At 43.1% G+C, this 15,824-nt stretch overlaps 1 protein-coding gene and 1 long non-coding RNA gene across 4 annotated transcripts in view; one reads left to right on the top strand and one right to left on the bottom strand.

The window, feature by feature from the left end:
* Window positions 1-10,387, bottom strand: part of LOC119565869 — a 28,434-nt gene extending 18,047 nt beyond the window's left edge. Inside the window, exons 1-3 of one of the 2 annotated variants that reach the window (XR_005224947.2) lie at window positions 10,251-10,387; window positions 7,344-7,498; window positions 2,346-6,190 (exon numbers count right to left, since the gene is read on the bottom strand). This is a non-coding gene — a long non-coding RNA (uncharacterized LOC119565869). Of the gene's footprint in view, window positions 1-2,345; window positions 6,191-7,343; window positions 7,499-10,250 lie in introns of those variants that run through there. The other variant, XR_006289941.1, reaches the window with a different exon arrangement.
* Window positions 10,359-15,824, top strand: part of ACTR2 (actin related protein 2) — a 42,365-nt gene continuing 36,899 nt past the window's right edge. The window contains exon 1 of one of the 2 annotated variants that reach the window (XM_043543950.1): window positions 10,359-10,542. In XM_043543950.1, the coding sequence (XP_043399885.1) occupies window positions 10,495-10,542 (48 nt within the window). In that variant the 5' untranslated portion in view covers window positions 10,359-10,494. The remainder of the gene's footprint in view (window positions 10,543-15,824) is intronic. The other variant, XM_037896042.2, reaches the window with a different exon arrangement.

The raw sequence follows: 15,824 nt of genomic DNA, 5'->3' as shown, positions 1-15,824 counted from the left end.
ACAGTTTACAATATATTTCTCTTATCAACAGTTATATTTCCATGAATATCCCAGGAAATTAGATCCAATTAATATACAGAAAGAGCAGATTTACTTCTCAAGAAACACTGTGGATTTTGTGTCAAAAGAAAGATCATTTTTATTATGCAGATTAGTTAGTCCCAAAATAATTATACATTTCAGATATCTGAAGCACAGTGCAGAATTTATAAAATATTAATTAAAAGGAAAACTTGAAGAAAAATTTCTCTGGAGATTTTTACCAACTTTTGTTATAAGTAGCACCTAATATTACTATAACTGAAAAGTTAGAGAAATGGCTTTTGCTATTTTCTCCACTTTGTGTATTTGACCCTCTGCTTTTCACAGCCCCTTGTGCACAGCCATTCCCCTGCATATAGTCAGTTAGACCAAGATGCTGTACACATTTGTTCATGTGTGTAAATTTACTCTCATGAGTAGCCCTACTCAAGTCAGAGTGAAGTTATGCATGTGTGTGTGTGTGTTTGCAGAATAAGAGCCTTAATTTCCTCCTTGCAAGGAGGAAACTGAAAAACCATTACAAAAATGTTCTAAAAAAATCAGGACATAATGTAAAGGATGATCTACTCTAAACTGGATTTTGTAAAAAAAAAATATATATATATATATATTCAAATAAAAAAAATGCAAGCTGTCAATGTCCTTTTAGATATGATCATTTTATAGGAACTTCTCAAGACTTCACATATGTAAACAAATGTCTTTTGCAGAAAAATACATTTTAGCCACATCTGGATTTGTACTGTAAATAACAAGTAGCTAAATGGTTAGAACTTCACCAAGAGACCCAAAGACATTAATTTGGTGTTCCATGATTACTCGGCAGATGGTAGCACAAATAGTCAGTATATTGACTCAAAGTTCAAACATTAAACTGCCACAGTGAATTACCATTTTAATTAAAGAAGATCAATCCCTTTAGATTAAACCCTGGAAGCCAAAATATAGGGTAGCATGTATACATGATTTGTAGGCAGAAGACTTCTGTCACTAAGGGCTTGATCTTGCTCCAATGAAGTCAATGGAAATTTTGTCATTGACTTCAAAAGAAGTAGGATAAAGTCCTAATGTAATTAGTATTTCATTTTGTATGTGATAAGCACTACGCTCTCCTGTCTTGCTCCTTTCTCAGATGCTAATATTAACTTTATTTTGCTAAAGCAGTTAATGAAAATTCTGCACTACCAGAATTAAGATTAAGGAATTCTTGATTTAGAGGAAGAACAAATTTTACAGATGAACAAATAATCCCATAAAACTATGATCAAGTGTTATCTTTGGAAATCTTCCTGTAAAGAGTCTAGCTGATTTACTTGCTGAATGAGAATTTATTAATCCATTTAGAAGAATGTGCAGCACATGTAGTTAAAATGCAAGAGAGATTTGAAGCTTAACAAACCAAATGAAGGAACTCAATAGACGAGGCAAGAAATAGCTATGGTTTTTGCAGGAATTCTTGCTAGGTGTGATCCTGCAGACTGCTGTCCTTATTCAGGCAAAACTCCCACTGAAGGCAGAGTTTTGGATGCCCAATTAATCTAGGTTGGGGGCAGATTCAGAAACTAGAACACTATTATCAAGGTTCCTTCCCCATTCTGAACTCTAGGGTACAGATGTGGGGACCTGCATGAAAAACCCCCTAAGCTTATTCTTACCAGCTTAGGTTAAAAACTTCCCCAAGGTACAAACTTTGCCTTGTCCTTGAACTGTATGCTTCCACCACCAAGCGTATTAAACAAAGAACAGGGAAAGAGCCCACTTGGAGATGTCTTCCCCCAAGCCCTACACCCCCTTTCCTGGTTAAGGCTTGATAAAAATCCTCACCAATTTGTACAGTTGAACACAGACCTAAACCCTTGGATCTTAAGAACAATGAAAAATCAATCATTTCTTAAAAGAAGAATTTTAATTAAAGAAAAGGTAAAAGAATCACCTCTGTAAACTCAGGATGGTAAATACCTTACAGGGTAATCAGATTCAAAACATAGAGAATCCCTCTAGGAAAAAAACCTTAAGTTATAAAAAGACACAAAAACAGGAATACACATTCCACCCAGCGCAGCTTATTTTACCAGCCATTAAACAAAAGGAAATCTAACGCATTTCTAGCTCAATTACTTGCTAACAGAAGTTCTGAGACTGCATTCCTGATCTGTTCCCAGCAGAAGCATCACATAGACAGACAAACCCTTTCTTTCCCCCCGCTCCAGCTTTGAAAGTATCTTGTCTCCTCATTGGTCATTTTGGTCAGGTGCCAGCGAGGTTATCTTAGCTTCTTAACCCTTTACAGGTGAAAGGGTTTTACCTCTGATCAGGAGGGATTTTATAGCACTGTATACAGAAAGGTGGTAACCCTTCCCTTTATTTTTATGACAATATTTACTAGAGCTAGGCAAGATTCAAGAGACAATTCGGTCTTGGTTAAAACTTTTGGACAAAATCCTACAGTCCTTACTTAGGGTTGGCCTACACACACACTGTGTGTATTTGTTTTTACAGTACTGGTCAGAAATAAGCTATGCTGGTATAACTGTGTTCACCCTAGAGGACTGCACCAATTTAATTACATTGAGTTTTAATATAATTAAATCCAGTGTAAAAACTGCATGTAGACAAATGCTTAAACAAAACTCCCACTGGACTAGGTGGATGAGGAGTCTGATTCAATATGGTAATACCTAATGGTTCCCAATTTCAAGAGGAGATTTGCCTGAGAAAGGCCTGCTAGAACAGACATTATTAATCAGTTGTTACCCTAATGGGCAGAAAGTAATTGCTGGAATTTCTGCTTAACAGAATTTTGTATTTAAAACATTTATGAATAAGTGAATCATTAACCACCTAAAAAGTGAATATTCTAAATATTAGAGAAAAGTGTGTTTAGAGGGATACATCTGCTAGCTGGCAAAGACATTACACATTAATTCAAATCAAATTCAAACATGCAAAGTGTCTGAATTTTCATACTAATATAGACATTTATAATTTTTAAATAAAAAAATTGTTACTTTATACCTGGCATAACTGTTAGCGGATAGAAAAGGGGTGGGTGGAAAGAATGCTTTCCCTTCAAGATATACGCATAACTTCCATGCTCATTTTGCCTTCTAGGTAATACTTATGTTTAAACACATGTAAGCTCTGTTTGAAACTACTACAACTGGTACCAATTCATTTTATTTTTGGCGTATGTTACTCCAAACTCAAACCAACAATCTCTTAAAATAAGTGGTTCCTATATTCCATGTCAATAGCAAGCACAACATGTTCAGGAATCTGTTTTTAAGCACTTCAAGTGTCATCAAAATGCTGGTGTTTAATTTGTGGCATACAATATGCAGCCTATGAAAGGTCTAACGTGTGTCTATAGACAGTAATTCTCCTTAAACAAGATTCCCTGTAAAATTTTTGTCGTCTTATATTTCCTTGGAAATACAAACACATATCTATATCAGCTTGTAATGTGAGGTTCCTGGAATTGTTTAGCACTCTTTCCAAGATAAGAACATATGCCAAGAGGCTCTCGTTACTTCAAGTAAGTGACACATCCCTTTTTTCTGGGCCACCATTTCCCTCTTATAACTCTCAACTTTGGTATGCTTTCGGCTTTACTGAGTCATAGTATCATCCAAAGGTCAGTAGGGGGAACTCCAAGAGCAGCATACGCTAATTCTCTCTTGAAGAGTGAATGCATTATTTCTGTTGTGCCTTGGCAGTCTGAACAAAATAAATAAATAAATTCTACTGTAGTTTTCTGGAAAAGATAGTTTAATCGTCAACAAAAGATGAACTATGATTGATAAGATTTCATGTTTCATTATATAACAGCTCTCATTTTAGTTACAAGGGGCACAGCCTGCCCAGGCTTGGAAAGGTCACATGAAGCCTCCCAAAGACAACAGAACCAGAAGAGTTCTACTGTGCAAAGAAATTAGGGACCTGCAGGACAGCCTGCCGTGTAGCCCCTCAAAAAGGAGGCAGACCCCACATATAGAGGGATCCACCAGCAAAAACTCATGTGTAGGTGCTTATAACCCTTCTGCAACCTGCTCCCAGGTTGAGGGAGGAGACAGGATTCTATCCTTCCCAAACTCCTCCACACAGCCTATCAGCTCTACTTTCTTGAATCAACCTGTTCTGAAATCCCTGTCCATATCTTCATCTTCTCTTGTTCTGATTCTTGTCACTCCCACTTTCCAGACTCCAATATGCACATGTCTGTCTTCTCCCATGTACACAAATACATAACATATCTCAGCCTTAAAACCTTCCAATTGTTCCACCATACCCAACCCTTCTCTGTGCATGGTGTGGACTCCATGTGGTACATGCAGCATGTCCTCAACCAGTAGAACCATACCAATTCTACTGTCAGGAGCCCTCTGCACTTACAATGGCAGAATTTTTCCTTGATTGTCTTCACTAAAATTTATGCCAGCTCTTGTATCACTTCTCTCTGTGAAGTGTTTTGGGATGCTAGTCAGCATACAATTATCACTTCACCACAATATCCTTGCTGCTGCTGATAGAAATTTTTATCCTCTAACATCACATCCATTTATGTATGTATGCAAGCCAGTTCGATTCTTAATGACCTCTAACTCCAGTACTTACCACATTTTTCATACAAAATAATCAAATCATTAAAATTACTATTTAAGGTACTGTGTCCTCTGAAATTTTTTCTAAATGTTCCAGCAAATTTTTTTTTGAAGAAAATAAGGGATATTCTCAAAATCAGAGATCTTATAACAATGTGTTTTCTCCTGAATCAGAGTATTTCAGTTATATTTTTAGTGAGGTAAAGTGTTTACAAAAAAACTAATTTTAAAGTCATTCTTACATGCTGAAAAGTGAAGCAGGGTAGCAGAAGGAATGGAGATGTTAAATGCAATGTTTACTCCTCTCAGTGGACTTCACAGTAGCAAAGTGTAAATTGATTTCAAAAACCAAAACCCCTTTTTTTAATTTGAGGAGAGAATGTAGTTCTGATACGAGGACTCAATTATCAGTGAATCATGTTAAAGTGTTGTTCTTTATATGGTGTGGATGAATTTGAAACCTCCATTCATATCTGAAAGAATCTGCTGCTGTTATCTGGAGATGAAGGTTGGTCTTATGGATAAGCCACAGGACTGGGAGTCAGATGATTCAGATTCTATTCCTGGCTCTGCTGCAGACTTCCCCTATGACTGTAGTCACTTAGGACTACATTTTCAAAAGTGGTATCTTATTTTGGGTACCTCAATTTTTCATTGCCAAACTTTAGACATCTAGGACCTCATTTTCAGAGGTTATGAATACCCAGATGTCCCACTGACTTCAGCTGGCGTTATGGGTGCTCAATCCCCCTTCAAATCAGACCTTAGGATGCTTCATTCTCCACTCCTGAGAACTCATGTAGTTTACCCCTGTAAAAGGAGAGTGTAAAATGCTACCAATGGCAAAAGTGAATGGAGAAATCTAATTTCGTAGCATTTCCCACCCACTTTGCATAGGTCTAAATAACTACACAGTGTGCAAGGCAGTGGAGAGTCCACTCCAGAGTGCCTGAGGGCTAGAAAAGAAAGTTTTCCCCACCTGTAACAGGGCATAGCAGGACCCCCTTTGCTCCTGCCTCTACTCCAAAAACCACTAAGAGACCTTCTGGCTCTGCAATCACTGGTGCAGTTTATTTACAGCATAAAATCCCACCACCGTCTCACCATATACAACATGGGGGGTTTCCATCTGAAGGACTTCCCAGCCTCTACAGCTATGAAAGACAAGCTTCCACTCTCTGGCTTCCCCCTTTCCTTCCTTTGAGGCTTTTATGCAGCCCCAGGTTAACCACCTGGCAGCTATTTCCCCTTTGCCAATCAGGCACAAGTTTCCCTAGCCAGCTCCAATTTCTCTCCCTTAATGGGAGCTGGCCTGACAGAGGACTGGGCTGGACTCAGCAGTTCGTGTCCAGCACCCTGTTACACCACCCCACAAAGAAATGTTAAAGATGTTCCCCCCTCCACATAAAAATATATATTTCTTTAGATGTCAAAGTCTCTATCTCTAGAATCATAGGGCTGGATCTACAAAAGAACATTGCAATTTCCACAGAAAGGTTTTGTGTAGTTAAGCTCCTTCCAGCATCATCCAACCAGAATTAGTGTAACTGAGAAAGAAAAATGAGTTAGCTTTAGAATTCTGATCAAAGTCCTTCCCTTTATTTTTCTCATAATAGTCATAAGTAATTTCATTACAAAGAAAACACATTCATCTACAATAAAAATGGCATTCTGCAATCAAACATGAAACCGAATTGGCAAAATACAATAGAGATATACCCCAATTTTACAATAGTCTCACAAGATATTCAGAACTTTAGCAAAATCAGGATTTCATAACTTTTGGTTTCAACACAACTTTTGGGCCACGAACAAGTGGTTGTTAACGTGGTGATTTGGATTTTTGACATTTGGGAAACTCAGAGATGCTTTATTGTAATGAGGTGGTCATAATCTGCTACGGCAGGAGGAGCCAGCCCATCTGTCAAATGGCTTATAAAAATTGTAAGTAGTTGCACTTGCTAAACATTTCTGACTTGTTTTATATACTATTTTACAGTCCACCAAATCCTATGTAATGTTTAGTCAATTTTAGGGCTAGTTTTGTGTGGACTACAAAATGTATTGTTTAGTGAAGTTTAGATTAATGAGGTTCTTTTGTATTAATATGTTAATCTTGGCAGCAGAATAATACAGCACAGTAAAAAAAAAAAATAGATCAAAACAATGAAGACTAGTTTGATAATCAGGAAACATTTCCTGGTAACACTTCAGGTGCAGTTTCTCTCCCCTGACTCTGCTCAATGTGGGTAGAAACTGGCCTCAACTCCACAGCAGGCAAAGAGTAAGTGTACCCCCCACCCTCAGGTGTAAAGGACATGGTGAGGAGTGGGAGCAAGGGTTGGAACAGGTATGGTAGTGGTGCAGCTGCAGGGCACTGTGTGCCATTAACTCCCAGCTTGCAGACAGTCTCTTCGTAACCATTACCAAATGGCAGCATTTAGAACAACTCACGCTGCTCTGAACTAGGTTGGGGCTGACCAAAATATTAAGGGAGCTGACTGCACCCCCTTTTCATTTAGTACAGCAAAGAACTCTGGGACAGAATCTGGCCTTTAGAGTTTATTTTTCTCTTTGTGTGCGGGTAACTCCCATTCACATTAGTGTGGCTTCTGTGTGTATGCACATCAAGATAGCTCAGAGAGACCTCTTAATATGAAAGCCCGTTCATATCAATACAGGACAGGTGCAGTACATTACCTGATAAGCTTCAGCACTCTGCTTAGTCATCAGGTTTTTATGATCTTCTATTGTGAAGTCCTGCTTTCTTGCAAATGCCACAGCACCCTTTCTAACCAGCATACAGTGAGTAGTTGTCTCCATGACTTTGAGTTACAGCAAGTGGTGTTCCAATTCTTTTTCAGAATGAAAATTACATTTTTACACAATTTTTATGCAATGGTTATTTTTTCTAAATCAGTACAACAACAAAAACAAGGGATAAAAATACCTAAAACTAAAACCAAGACATATACAAATATTAGGTTCCAAGAATAGGAAGGATTTTTTTTTTATTAAAAATCTTGATTTTTTTTTATGACTTTCAACTAGAGCTTCTATCTTGGCCTAAACATAACAAACACAGACTAGATACAGAACAAATTTACACTGCACTTTTAATATTTTGTGCTAAGTTTATATATTGCTAGGTTTTCTCCTGCAAGATTTTTCTGCCCTAGACCCTTTGACTTCAAAAACAATATTCTACACTATAAAGTAATGTTCAAAATACACAGCTCTGATAAATCATGAGTTTGGTTTTGGTGTTGTATTTTGAACCACACAACCTTATGGGTAAATGAGTTGAGTGGTGTCAGCCTCAGTTGTTAGTTAATATTTCAGGATTGATGGGCATTAGGTTTCCATAAAAAACTGCTCTAAACCAGTTCCACAAGTAGAGTTGGGTGAAATTTTTCAGACAAAACCTTTTTCACCATAAAATGCACATTTGGGTCAGCCAAAACAATTTGCAACTTCATGTCTAATTCCCCCAACTGTTTTGGTCAATCCTCCTCCGCCAAACCCTCAAAAAAAATTCCTCCAAAATTGCACTTTTTGACATTTTGTAAAAGAAATGTTTCAAGTTTGTTTGAAAACTAAGTTTACCTCAATTACATTTTAAAAAAGTTAATAAATCAAATATTTCATTTCGGATCAAAAACAATTTTTTTAACTGTCAGTTCACCAAAAAGTACTAAAGCTTTCATTTCAAGTCAACCTGAAACTTTTTTTTTAAACAAATTTCGGTTCAGCTAGCTAGCAAAGCAAAAAATTAGTTATTTGCACAGTTCTAACTTTAAGGCCCTCACTTTTATCCCAAAACTTCACACATTTTTAAGAAGAGTGTGTGTGTGTGTGTATGTATGTATATAATTTTATATATAAATGTACAGTCATGCCCAGTCAAAGCTGCTGCCACTCCAAAATGACCGGGATGTAGCCCTTCCATTATAGCTGTATCACATTGAATTATTCCATCTTTGCTTGGGTAGCCTCCTTGTCCTACTACATAGCACCCTGTCTTTTTCATCATTCTCAAGATCTGGACATAATTAGTTTAAAAACCTGTCAAGTATTAGACCCAAATTCTGATTTTTTTAAAAAATCTGAATGTTCACCAAGATTGCACTTAAAATTTAATATTTTAAAGGCATCAAAGAACAACACAATGGCCACTATTTATTTAGGACCCCCCCAACATTGTGCTTATGTGCCTTTCACTATGTTTAATTAGAAAACACTACTTCCAATGTTGGCCTGACATCTCCAGTGATACAAGAGAAAAATGAGGATCTGATACCACATTTCTTGTCCATCTTAAAAATGTCATTGAAGTCAAGGGGAATTTGGGGTGTGCAAAAAAAGCAGCTGTTAAGAAGCAAAGTAAGAAAACATGTTTATTTCATTCTTTATTTGGAACCCACTGAGAAATGCAAAATGTTTGCCAAGCAGAAAAGCCCAAAACTGTTAGGGAAGGACATTCTATTTTGAGATTTCGAAGAGGATATTGTAAATATGAGATGGTAAAAATTGTACCAAAAGGTAAGAGTACTAAAGTCCTTTTAACTATATAAAGGTAGTTATTTAAAACTGGCCACTGTGTCATTTTATATTTATAAACAACAAAAATGAATAGTCTAATAAGTTCATTATATGTAAAGCATCAGAAAATGAAACTAGATGGAAACATGTACAGTAAAATGATCATTTATCCCTCCCCTTGCCTGTATTGAGCTCAACTAAAGACTGGATTTAATACACTGATAACACCAACTATTTCTGATTATACATAAGGTGCCTTGCCTCAGGTAGTTCCTTGTTAGAACATGCCTGATGACTTCATTCCATATTTTTCAAATGAGTAGAGGAAGTCAATCTTTTAGGTTTGCAGATATCTAAATAACTCAGAGGGCCTAGTAATTTCTCCTAGGTATTTGGCTGATGAGGGAGGGGTGTTGTAGGGGGAATATTTGGACATGGGTGTGTTATGGATCTCTGGAGCAGGGGTGTCCATGGGGCTGAGGAGCTCTCAGGCAGGGGGTGAGGGGGAGGTCCACAAGGGTGAGACATTGTGGAGCTCTGGGGCACTGGGGGATTTCCATGGGGATGGGTTGTGGCCCTCTAGGGCGGTGGGATGGGAGGAAACCCACGAGGGCGGGATGCCGAACTCGAGGGCAGTAGGAGGATGTATCTACAGGGGGCAGTTGCGGGGGGAGGTTGTGGAGCTGAGGGCGGCGGACCAGTGTATGTGGGGGAATTATGGAGCAGTGGGCCAAGGAGGGGGATGTCCATAGGGATGGGGGTTGTGTCAGGCTGAGGCAGTGGGGTATCTATGGGGGGTAGAGGGGTGGGGGGGCAGTATTGGAGCTGTGTGTGCGCCTATTGGGAGTGGGAGGTGTGGGTGAGGGGCGTGGTGGGGCTGGGTGTTTGCGAGGGTTGGGGCAGAGGAGTGCCTGGGGGCGGGGTAGGTGCAGTGTGGGTGTCTGGGATAGGGGAGGGGGCAGGGGTGGCGCTGTCTCGGGGGTCTTGGGGGTGGGGCTCTCTGTCTGTCTGTCGGGGGGCGCGCTGACTGCCCGGAGCAATCCCGCCGTGCCCGGCCCCGTTCACCTGTCACGGCCTCCTGGCCGCAGTCACTGGCGCCGCGCCCTGCCGGAGGAGCCGCCGCTATGACAACCCCAAAGGCCAGGCCGGAGCGGACCCGACAGAAGCCTGGGCGCCGCGAGGGGTCGGACCGCAGCGGGAACTGCAGGCGGCAGCGCCGAGCCGGCCGCTGATTGGAGGCGACGGCGGCGGCGCGTCAGGCAGCGCGGAGCGCAGGCGGCGGGCGGCGCGGGCTCGGGCGGTGCGGAGCATGGACGCGCTGGGCAGGAAGGTGGTGGTGTGCGACAACGGCACCGGGGTGAGCGGCCGGGCACCGGGCAGGGGACTGGGGCTGCGGCCCCCCGCGGGCTCCCGGGGCAGCGACCGGCCAGCCAGCCCCGCGGGGCGCCGGCAGCGGGGCCGCTCACGGGGCCCGGCCGCCCCCAGCGTCTGTCACTCGGCCAGCTCGCTGCGGGCGGAGCGGGGAAAGGGGCCGCTCGAGAGATCCGCCGGGCGAGATCCGCTCCCCTTCCTGGCGCAGGCTCGCTGCCCGCCTCACCCGGCCGGGATCTCCTTCCCCTCTTCCCAGCACCTTCTAGCCGCTGGGATCTTCCTCCCGGCCTGCCGCCTGCCCACTTCCCCTGGGATTTTCCATAGGATCTCGGGGCAGGATCCCCTTCTCCCTCCCAGCCCGCCCCCCCACTGGGATTTCCTTCCCTTCTGGCCTGCCGCCCGCTCCTCCTCCCCCTGCTGGGATCCCTCTCCCGTCCCGGCCTGCTCCTGCCTGCTTCGCCCTACGGGATCTTCATTCCGGCGCCGCCTGCCCACCTCTTCCCCCCGCCCCCCTCCGGGCAGGATCTCCTCCCCCCCTGCCGGCACCGGCCTGGCCCCCCTCCCCCATGGGCAGGATCTCCTCCCCCCTTCCCGGCACCGGCCTGCCCTCCCCCCACCGCTCCCCCGGACAGGATCTCCTCCCCTCTTCCTCATGGGCAGGATCTCCTCCCCCCCTCCCGGCACCGGCCTGGCCCCCCCACCCTCATGGGCAGGATCTCCTTCCCCCACCCTCCCGGCACCGGCCTGCTCCCCCCCCCAGCTCCCCCGGGCAGGATCTCCTCCCCCCTCCCCGGCACCAACCTGCTTCCTTCTGAACCCCACAACCCGCACCATAAATAAACCCTCATACTGCCCCTAGAGTTCTGCATCCTGCCCATGTGGATTTCCTCCCATTCCACTGCCCTAAAAGACCACAACCCATCCCCATGGAAATCCCCCACTGCCCCAGAGCTCCACAGCGTCTCACCCCCATGGACCTCTCCCCACTGCCTGAGAGCTCCCCTAGATGGGATCCCTTTCCCCTCCCAGCACGAACCCACCACCCTCCCTGGCATCCCATACCAAAGCACAGAGGCCTGTAACGTGGAGCTGGAGCAGCTCCCAAGGACACCACCAGCGCAGCGGGAGTTGAGCAGTTCTCAGCAGGATGAGTGGTTAGATGGCGAAAAGGCTTCTGCCCCTGTCTGTGCTGTAGCTTCTTCTGCTGCCACCATAAGCAGGGTTTTGCTGGGGGCAAACTACCTGTCTGATTATTTTTTACAATATAGATGCAGCCTAAGAACAACAGGGTAACTCAGTGCTCTGGGCCTTTCCACCCTTGGGGGCACATCAGTGCTCATTGTGCTGCTTTGGGATAATGTGGATGCTTGTCCACTAAGCCCAGTAGCTCATGTCTCTCATAGGCTAAAATTGACTATTGTTGGCATTTCTTGGTGTGTATATGTGTGTATAATATTAAATATACTGTGTATAAAAAAGAGGATAAAGAGAATGAGAATATTTATAGTTGAAAGATTTTCTTACTGCGAGTTGTGCTTTTACAGGCAGAATGAGGTATTGGAAACTAATACAAATTTTTTTTTGGCTTTATACTAAAGTAGCCTCTAATTTTGATAATTCTGTTAATAATCCTGCATTGTTTAGGCTAGCCTGCATGTTAAAATATCTTCTTGGAGTGTCTTCAAAAAATTCTGTTCAGTGATGAGTGCAGAAAACAGAGGTTGGTTTATATTAAATGACTCTAGCTCACTAAACTATAAGTATGGGTAGAACCAGACAATCACTACGCTCTCTAATGAACTCTTACAAGAAAATGATAACAGACAAAAACAGCATATCATTATGACTATAAACGCTTTTCACAAAGTGATCACTCTATCGGTCCTTATCCTCAAAGGAAACCTGCACAACACTTTCAAAAGATGAACCTGGGAGTTTAAGTTCATAACTTTGCTAGACACTAAAAGTCATGGACTGAATAGAGACACTGGTCATGTCTATGCTACAAAATAAAGTCGACCTAATTTACATTGGCATACAGCTGCTGCAGTAATTACATCGCTTGTATGTGTGTGTCACGGCACTGCTGCATGTCCCTTTTGTGCCCCATCTCACACAAAAGTTAGTATGGCAGGATCGGAGCTGCAGCCGCAAAGCCTCCTCTCCCCATACACCCAACAAATCCAGCAACTCTGTACTCCAGGCGGGAGCGTGAAAGCCGGCATGGTCAGCTGGGAAGATATGATGTGAGTTGTCCCCGTAGAGCAAACAGGAAGCGGAATTTCAAAAATTCCTGGGGCTTTAAAGCGGGGAGGGGATGCATGCCTGTGTACCTGGCTGCAGGGCAGAAGAGGAGAAACTGCTTACCAGAGCCGTCATGATGGGCATTGTGGGACAACACCTGGAGGCCACTTAGGGCGACAGGAGCAAGTGCACTGTCTATCGCTCCATGTCATCCCTCCAACTTTGTCTCAAAAAGTTCTATGCCGCTTGTCAAGGTGATTTTATTACATCAGTGAAGCAGGAGAGTTAAATCGGTGGGAGGAGCATTGTTGTGTGTACACTTTCACCGCTTTGTCGATGAAACCTGACTTTTGACGACAAAACTGTATGGTTTAGACAAGGCGCTATGCCTACACGACTACTTATGTCAGCATAATTTATGTCGCACAGGGGTGTGAATAATCACCCCGAGCGACGTAAATTACACCGACATAAGTGCTAGTGTGAACCCCTCTATGTTGGCAGGAGATCTTCTCCAGCCAACATAGCTACCACCTTTTATGGAGGTGGTTTTATTATGCTGATAGGAGAGCTCTCTTCTCTTGACATAGAGCATCTTCACCAGATGCACCGCAGTGGCTTTATGTGTAGGCAAGCCCTACGTTGATGTAGCTGGTGAGTTATGTTAGTGGGAACAAAATTTTAATGTAGATACATACTTAGTTAGGTTGCCGTAAGCTGCCTTGCGGCAACCTGATTCTATAGTGTAGATCAGACCACTGGATTTATGGCTGCTTATAACAATCTATAACCCACTAATAACCCCTCCTCTTCCTTAACACCCCTCTAGTCATAGAGAGGAAATGGGCCATTTCACCTCTAATGGTCCCTTGAAATATGTATCAACTATGTACGCTAAACAGTCTGTTCCATCTTGTATTTAGCTGTGATACTCTGAGCCTTGGTCTACACTACAAAGTTATGTCGATATAATTGTCACTCAGGGGTGTGGAGCAACGTAGTTGTACTGACTTAACTCCCGGTGTAGACAGTGCTAGGTCAATCCTAGGGCTTCTCCCCTGAACATAGCTACCGCCTCTGCAGGAGGTGAAGTACCTACTACGCCAACAGAGAACCTCTCCCCTTGGCGTTGATAGCGTCTTCACTAAGTGCTACAGCGGCAACGGTGAAGCTGCAGCACTCTAAGTGTAGGCAACCCTTAGTAAGTTTCGCAGACCAGAAGAGCTCTGTGGAGCTTGAAAACTTGTCTGTCAGCAGCAGAAGTTGGTCCAATCAAAGATATTACCTCTTGCACCTTGTCTCTCTAGATCACTAAAACAGAGAGTAACTCTTTAAAACTTTTAGTTACAGACTTAGCGCTGTGACCTACAGAATGCCAAAAATTGTTTTTGTCTCTCCTCTTTTCCCTCTTTTGGTAAAGAAGGCCTGAAAGGTTGCGGGGGCTTTGGTTTTTCCCCTCTTATTAGAAATTCAGTTTTTGTCTACCTGGGAAGACTTTATGAACCTGTCAAGATGAGGCCCTGGTCTGCACTACAAACATATGGAAAACTCACACCCCTGAGCAACACAGTTATATTGACCCAACTCCCAGTGTAGACAGCACTGTGTTGACTGGAGGGCTTCTCCTTTCGACAGAGCTACCGCCTCTCAGGGAAGTGGAGTAGCTGTGCTGACAAGAGAAGCTGTCCCATTGGTGTAGGTAGTGTCGTCACTAAGCACTAGAGCAGTGCAGCTGTCCCACTGCAGAGCTGTAAGTGTAGACAAGCCCTAGGAAATGAGGTGCTCTTTAAAAACAGATAAGGTAACTCAAATGAGCTAACATAACTTGAAACCATCTTTAACATCTCATGTAAATACTGTTTAGCACCTTTACTGCTACGTTTGTTGATATTTAGGGCCCTACCAAATTCACGGCCATGAAAAACGCATCACAGACCGTGAAATCTGGTCTTCCCCCTGTGAAATCTTTCGTGTGCTTTTACTCTATACTACACAGGTTTCACAGGGGAGACGGTTCTCAAATTGGGGGTCCTGACCCAAAAGGGAGTTGCAGGAGGGTTACAGAGTTATTTTAGGGGAGGGGTCGCAGTGTTGCCACCCTTCTGAGCTGCCTTCAGATCTGGATGGCTGCAGAGCAGCGGCTGTTAGCTGGGCACCCAGCTCTGAAGGCAGTGTCCTGCCAGCAGCAGCGCAGAAGTAAGGATAGTAGGGCAAGTAGGGCCAGGAGCTCAGCTCTGCCTTCAGAGCTGAGCTCCTGGCCAGCAGCCGCTGCTCTCCAGCTTCCCAGCTCTGAAGGCAGTGCTGCTGCCAACAGGAGCACAGAGTAAGGGTAACAGTATCACAACCTCCCCTACAATGACCTTGTGACCCCCCCCCAACTCCTTTATGGGTCAGGACCCCTAAAGTTACAACACCATGAAATTTCAAATTTAAATAGCTGAAATCATGAAATTTGTTTTTTTAAAAATCCCATGTCATGAAATTGGTAGGGCCCTAATGATATTATAGCCTACCTAGATTTAGATTTGACAATTCTAATATTTCAAAGGTCAAAAAGTCAATTGTTTTTTGGACTGGCAGGGCCTGAAACCTTTAGGTCATCTCTATACATCATACAAAAATGGCAAAAGAATTCTTTGCAGGTTATCTTTATAAGACCTTAAAGCTCTTGAGGGCCTGATCCCGAGAGGTTGATCTCAGTGGTAGTTTTAGGTGCTCTCAGGATCTGTCTCTTTATTGTGGTGTAAGTATGTTTATTTGCAAATATGTTAATTATGGAGACCAAGACCATGACTTACATTACTATAGTTCATCTCAAGTATGCAGTATAAGAACTGCTTTTGTCTTTGGTCCAAACTTCAGTCACTTAGGCCTAGTCTACACACACTTTTTGTACCAGTGTAACTATTTTGGTTAGGGATGTGATTGATTGATTTTGGTAAACTGAACTAACTACCTGTAGATCCCTAGTGTGGACACAGTTATACAAGTGCTGCTTATTCCCCTTTCTGTATGGGAACAGAT

Source organism: Chelonia mydas, chromosome 3, assembly GCF_015237465.2.
Source record: "Chelonia mydas isolate rCheMyd1 chromosome 3, rCheMyd1.pri.v2, whole genome shotgun sequence".
Taxonomy (NCBI): domain Eukaryota; kingdom Metazoa; phylum Chordata; order Testudines; family Cheloniidae; genus Chelonia; species Chelonia mydas.
The sequence above is the reverse complement of the archived record's forward strand: the minus strand, read 5'-3'. Positions and strand labels throughout refer to the sequence as shown.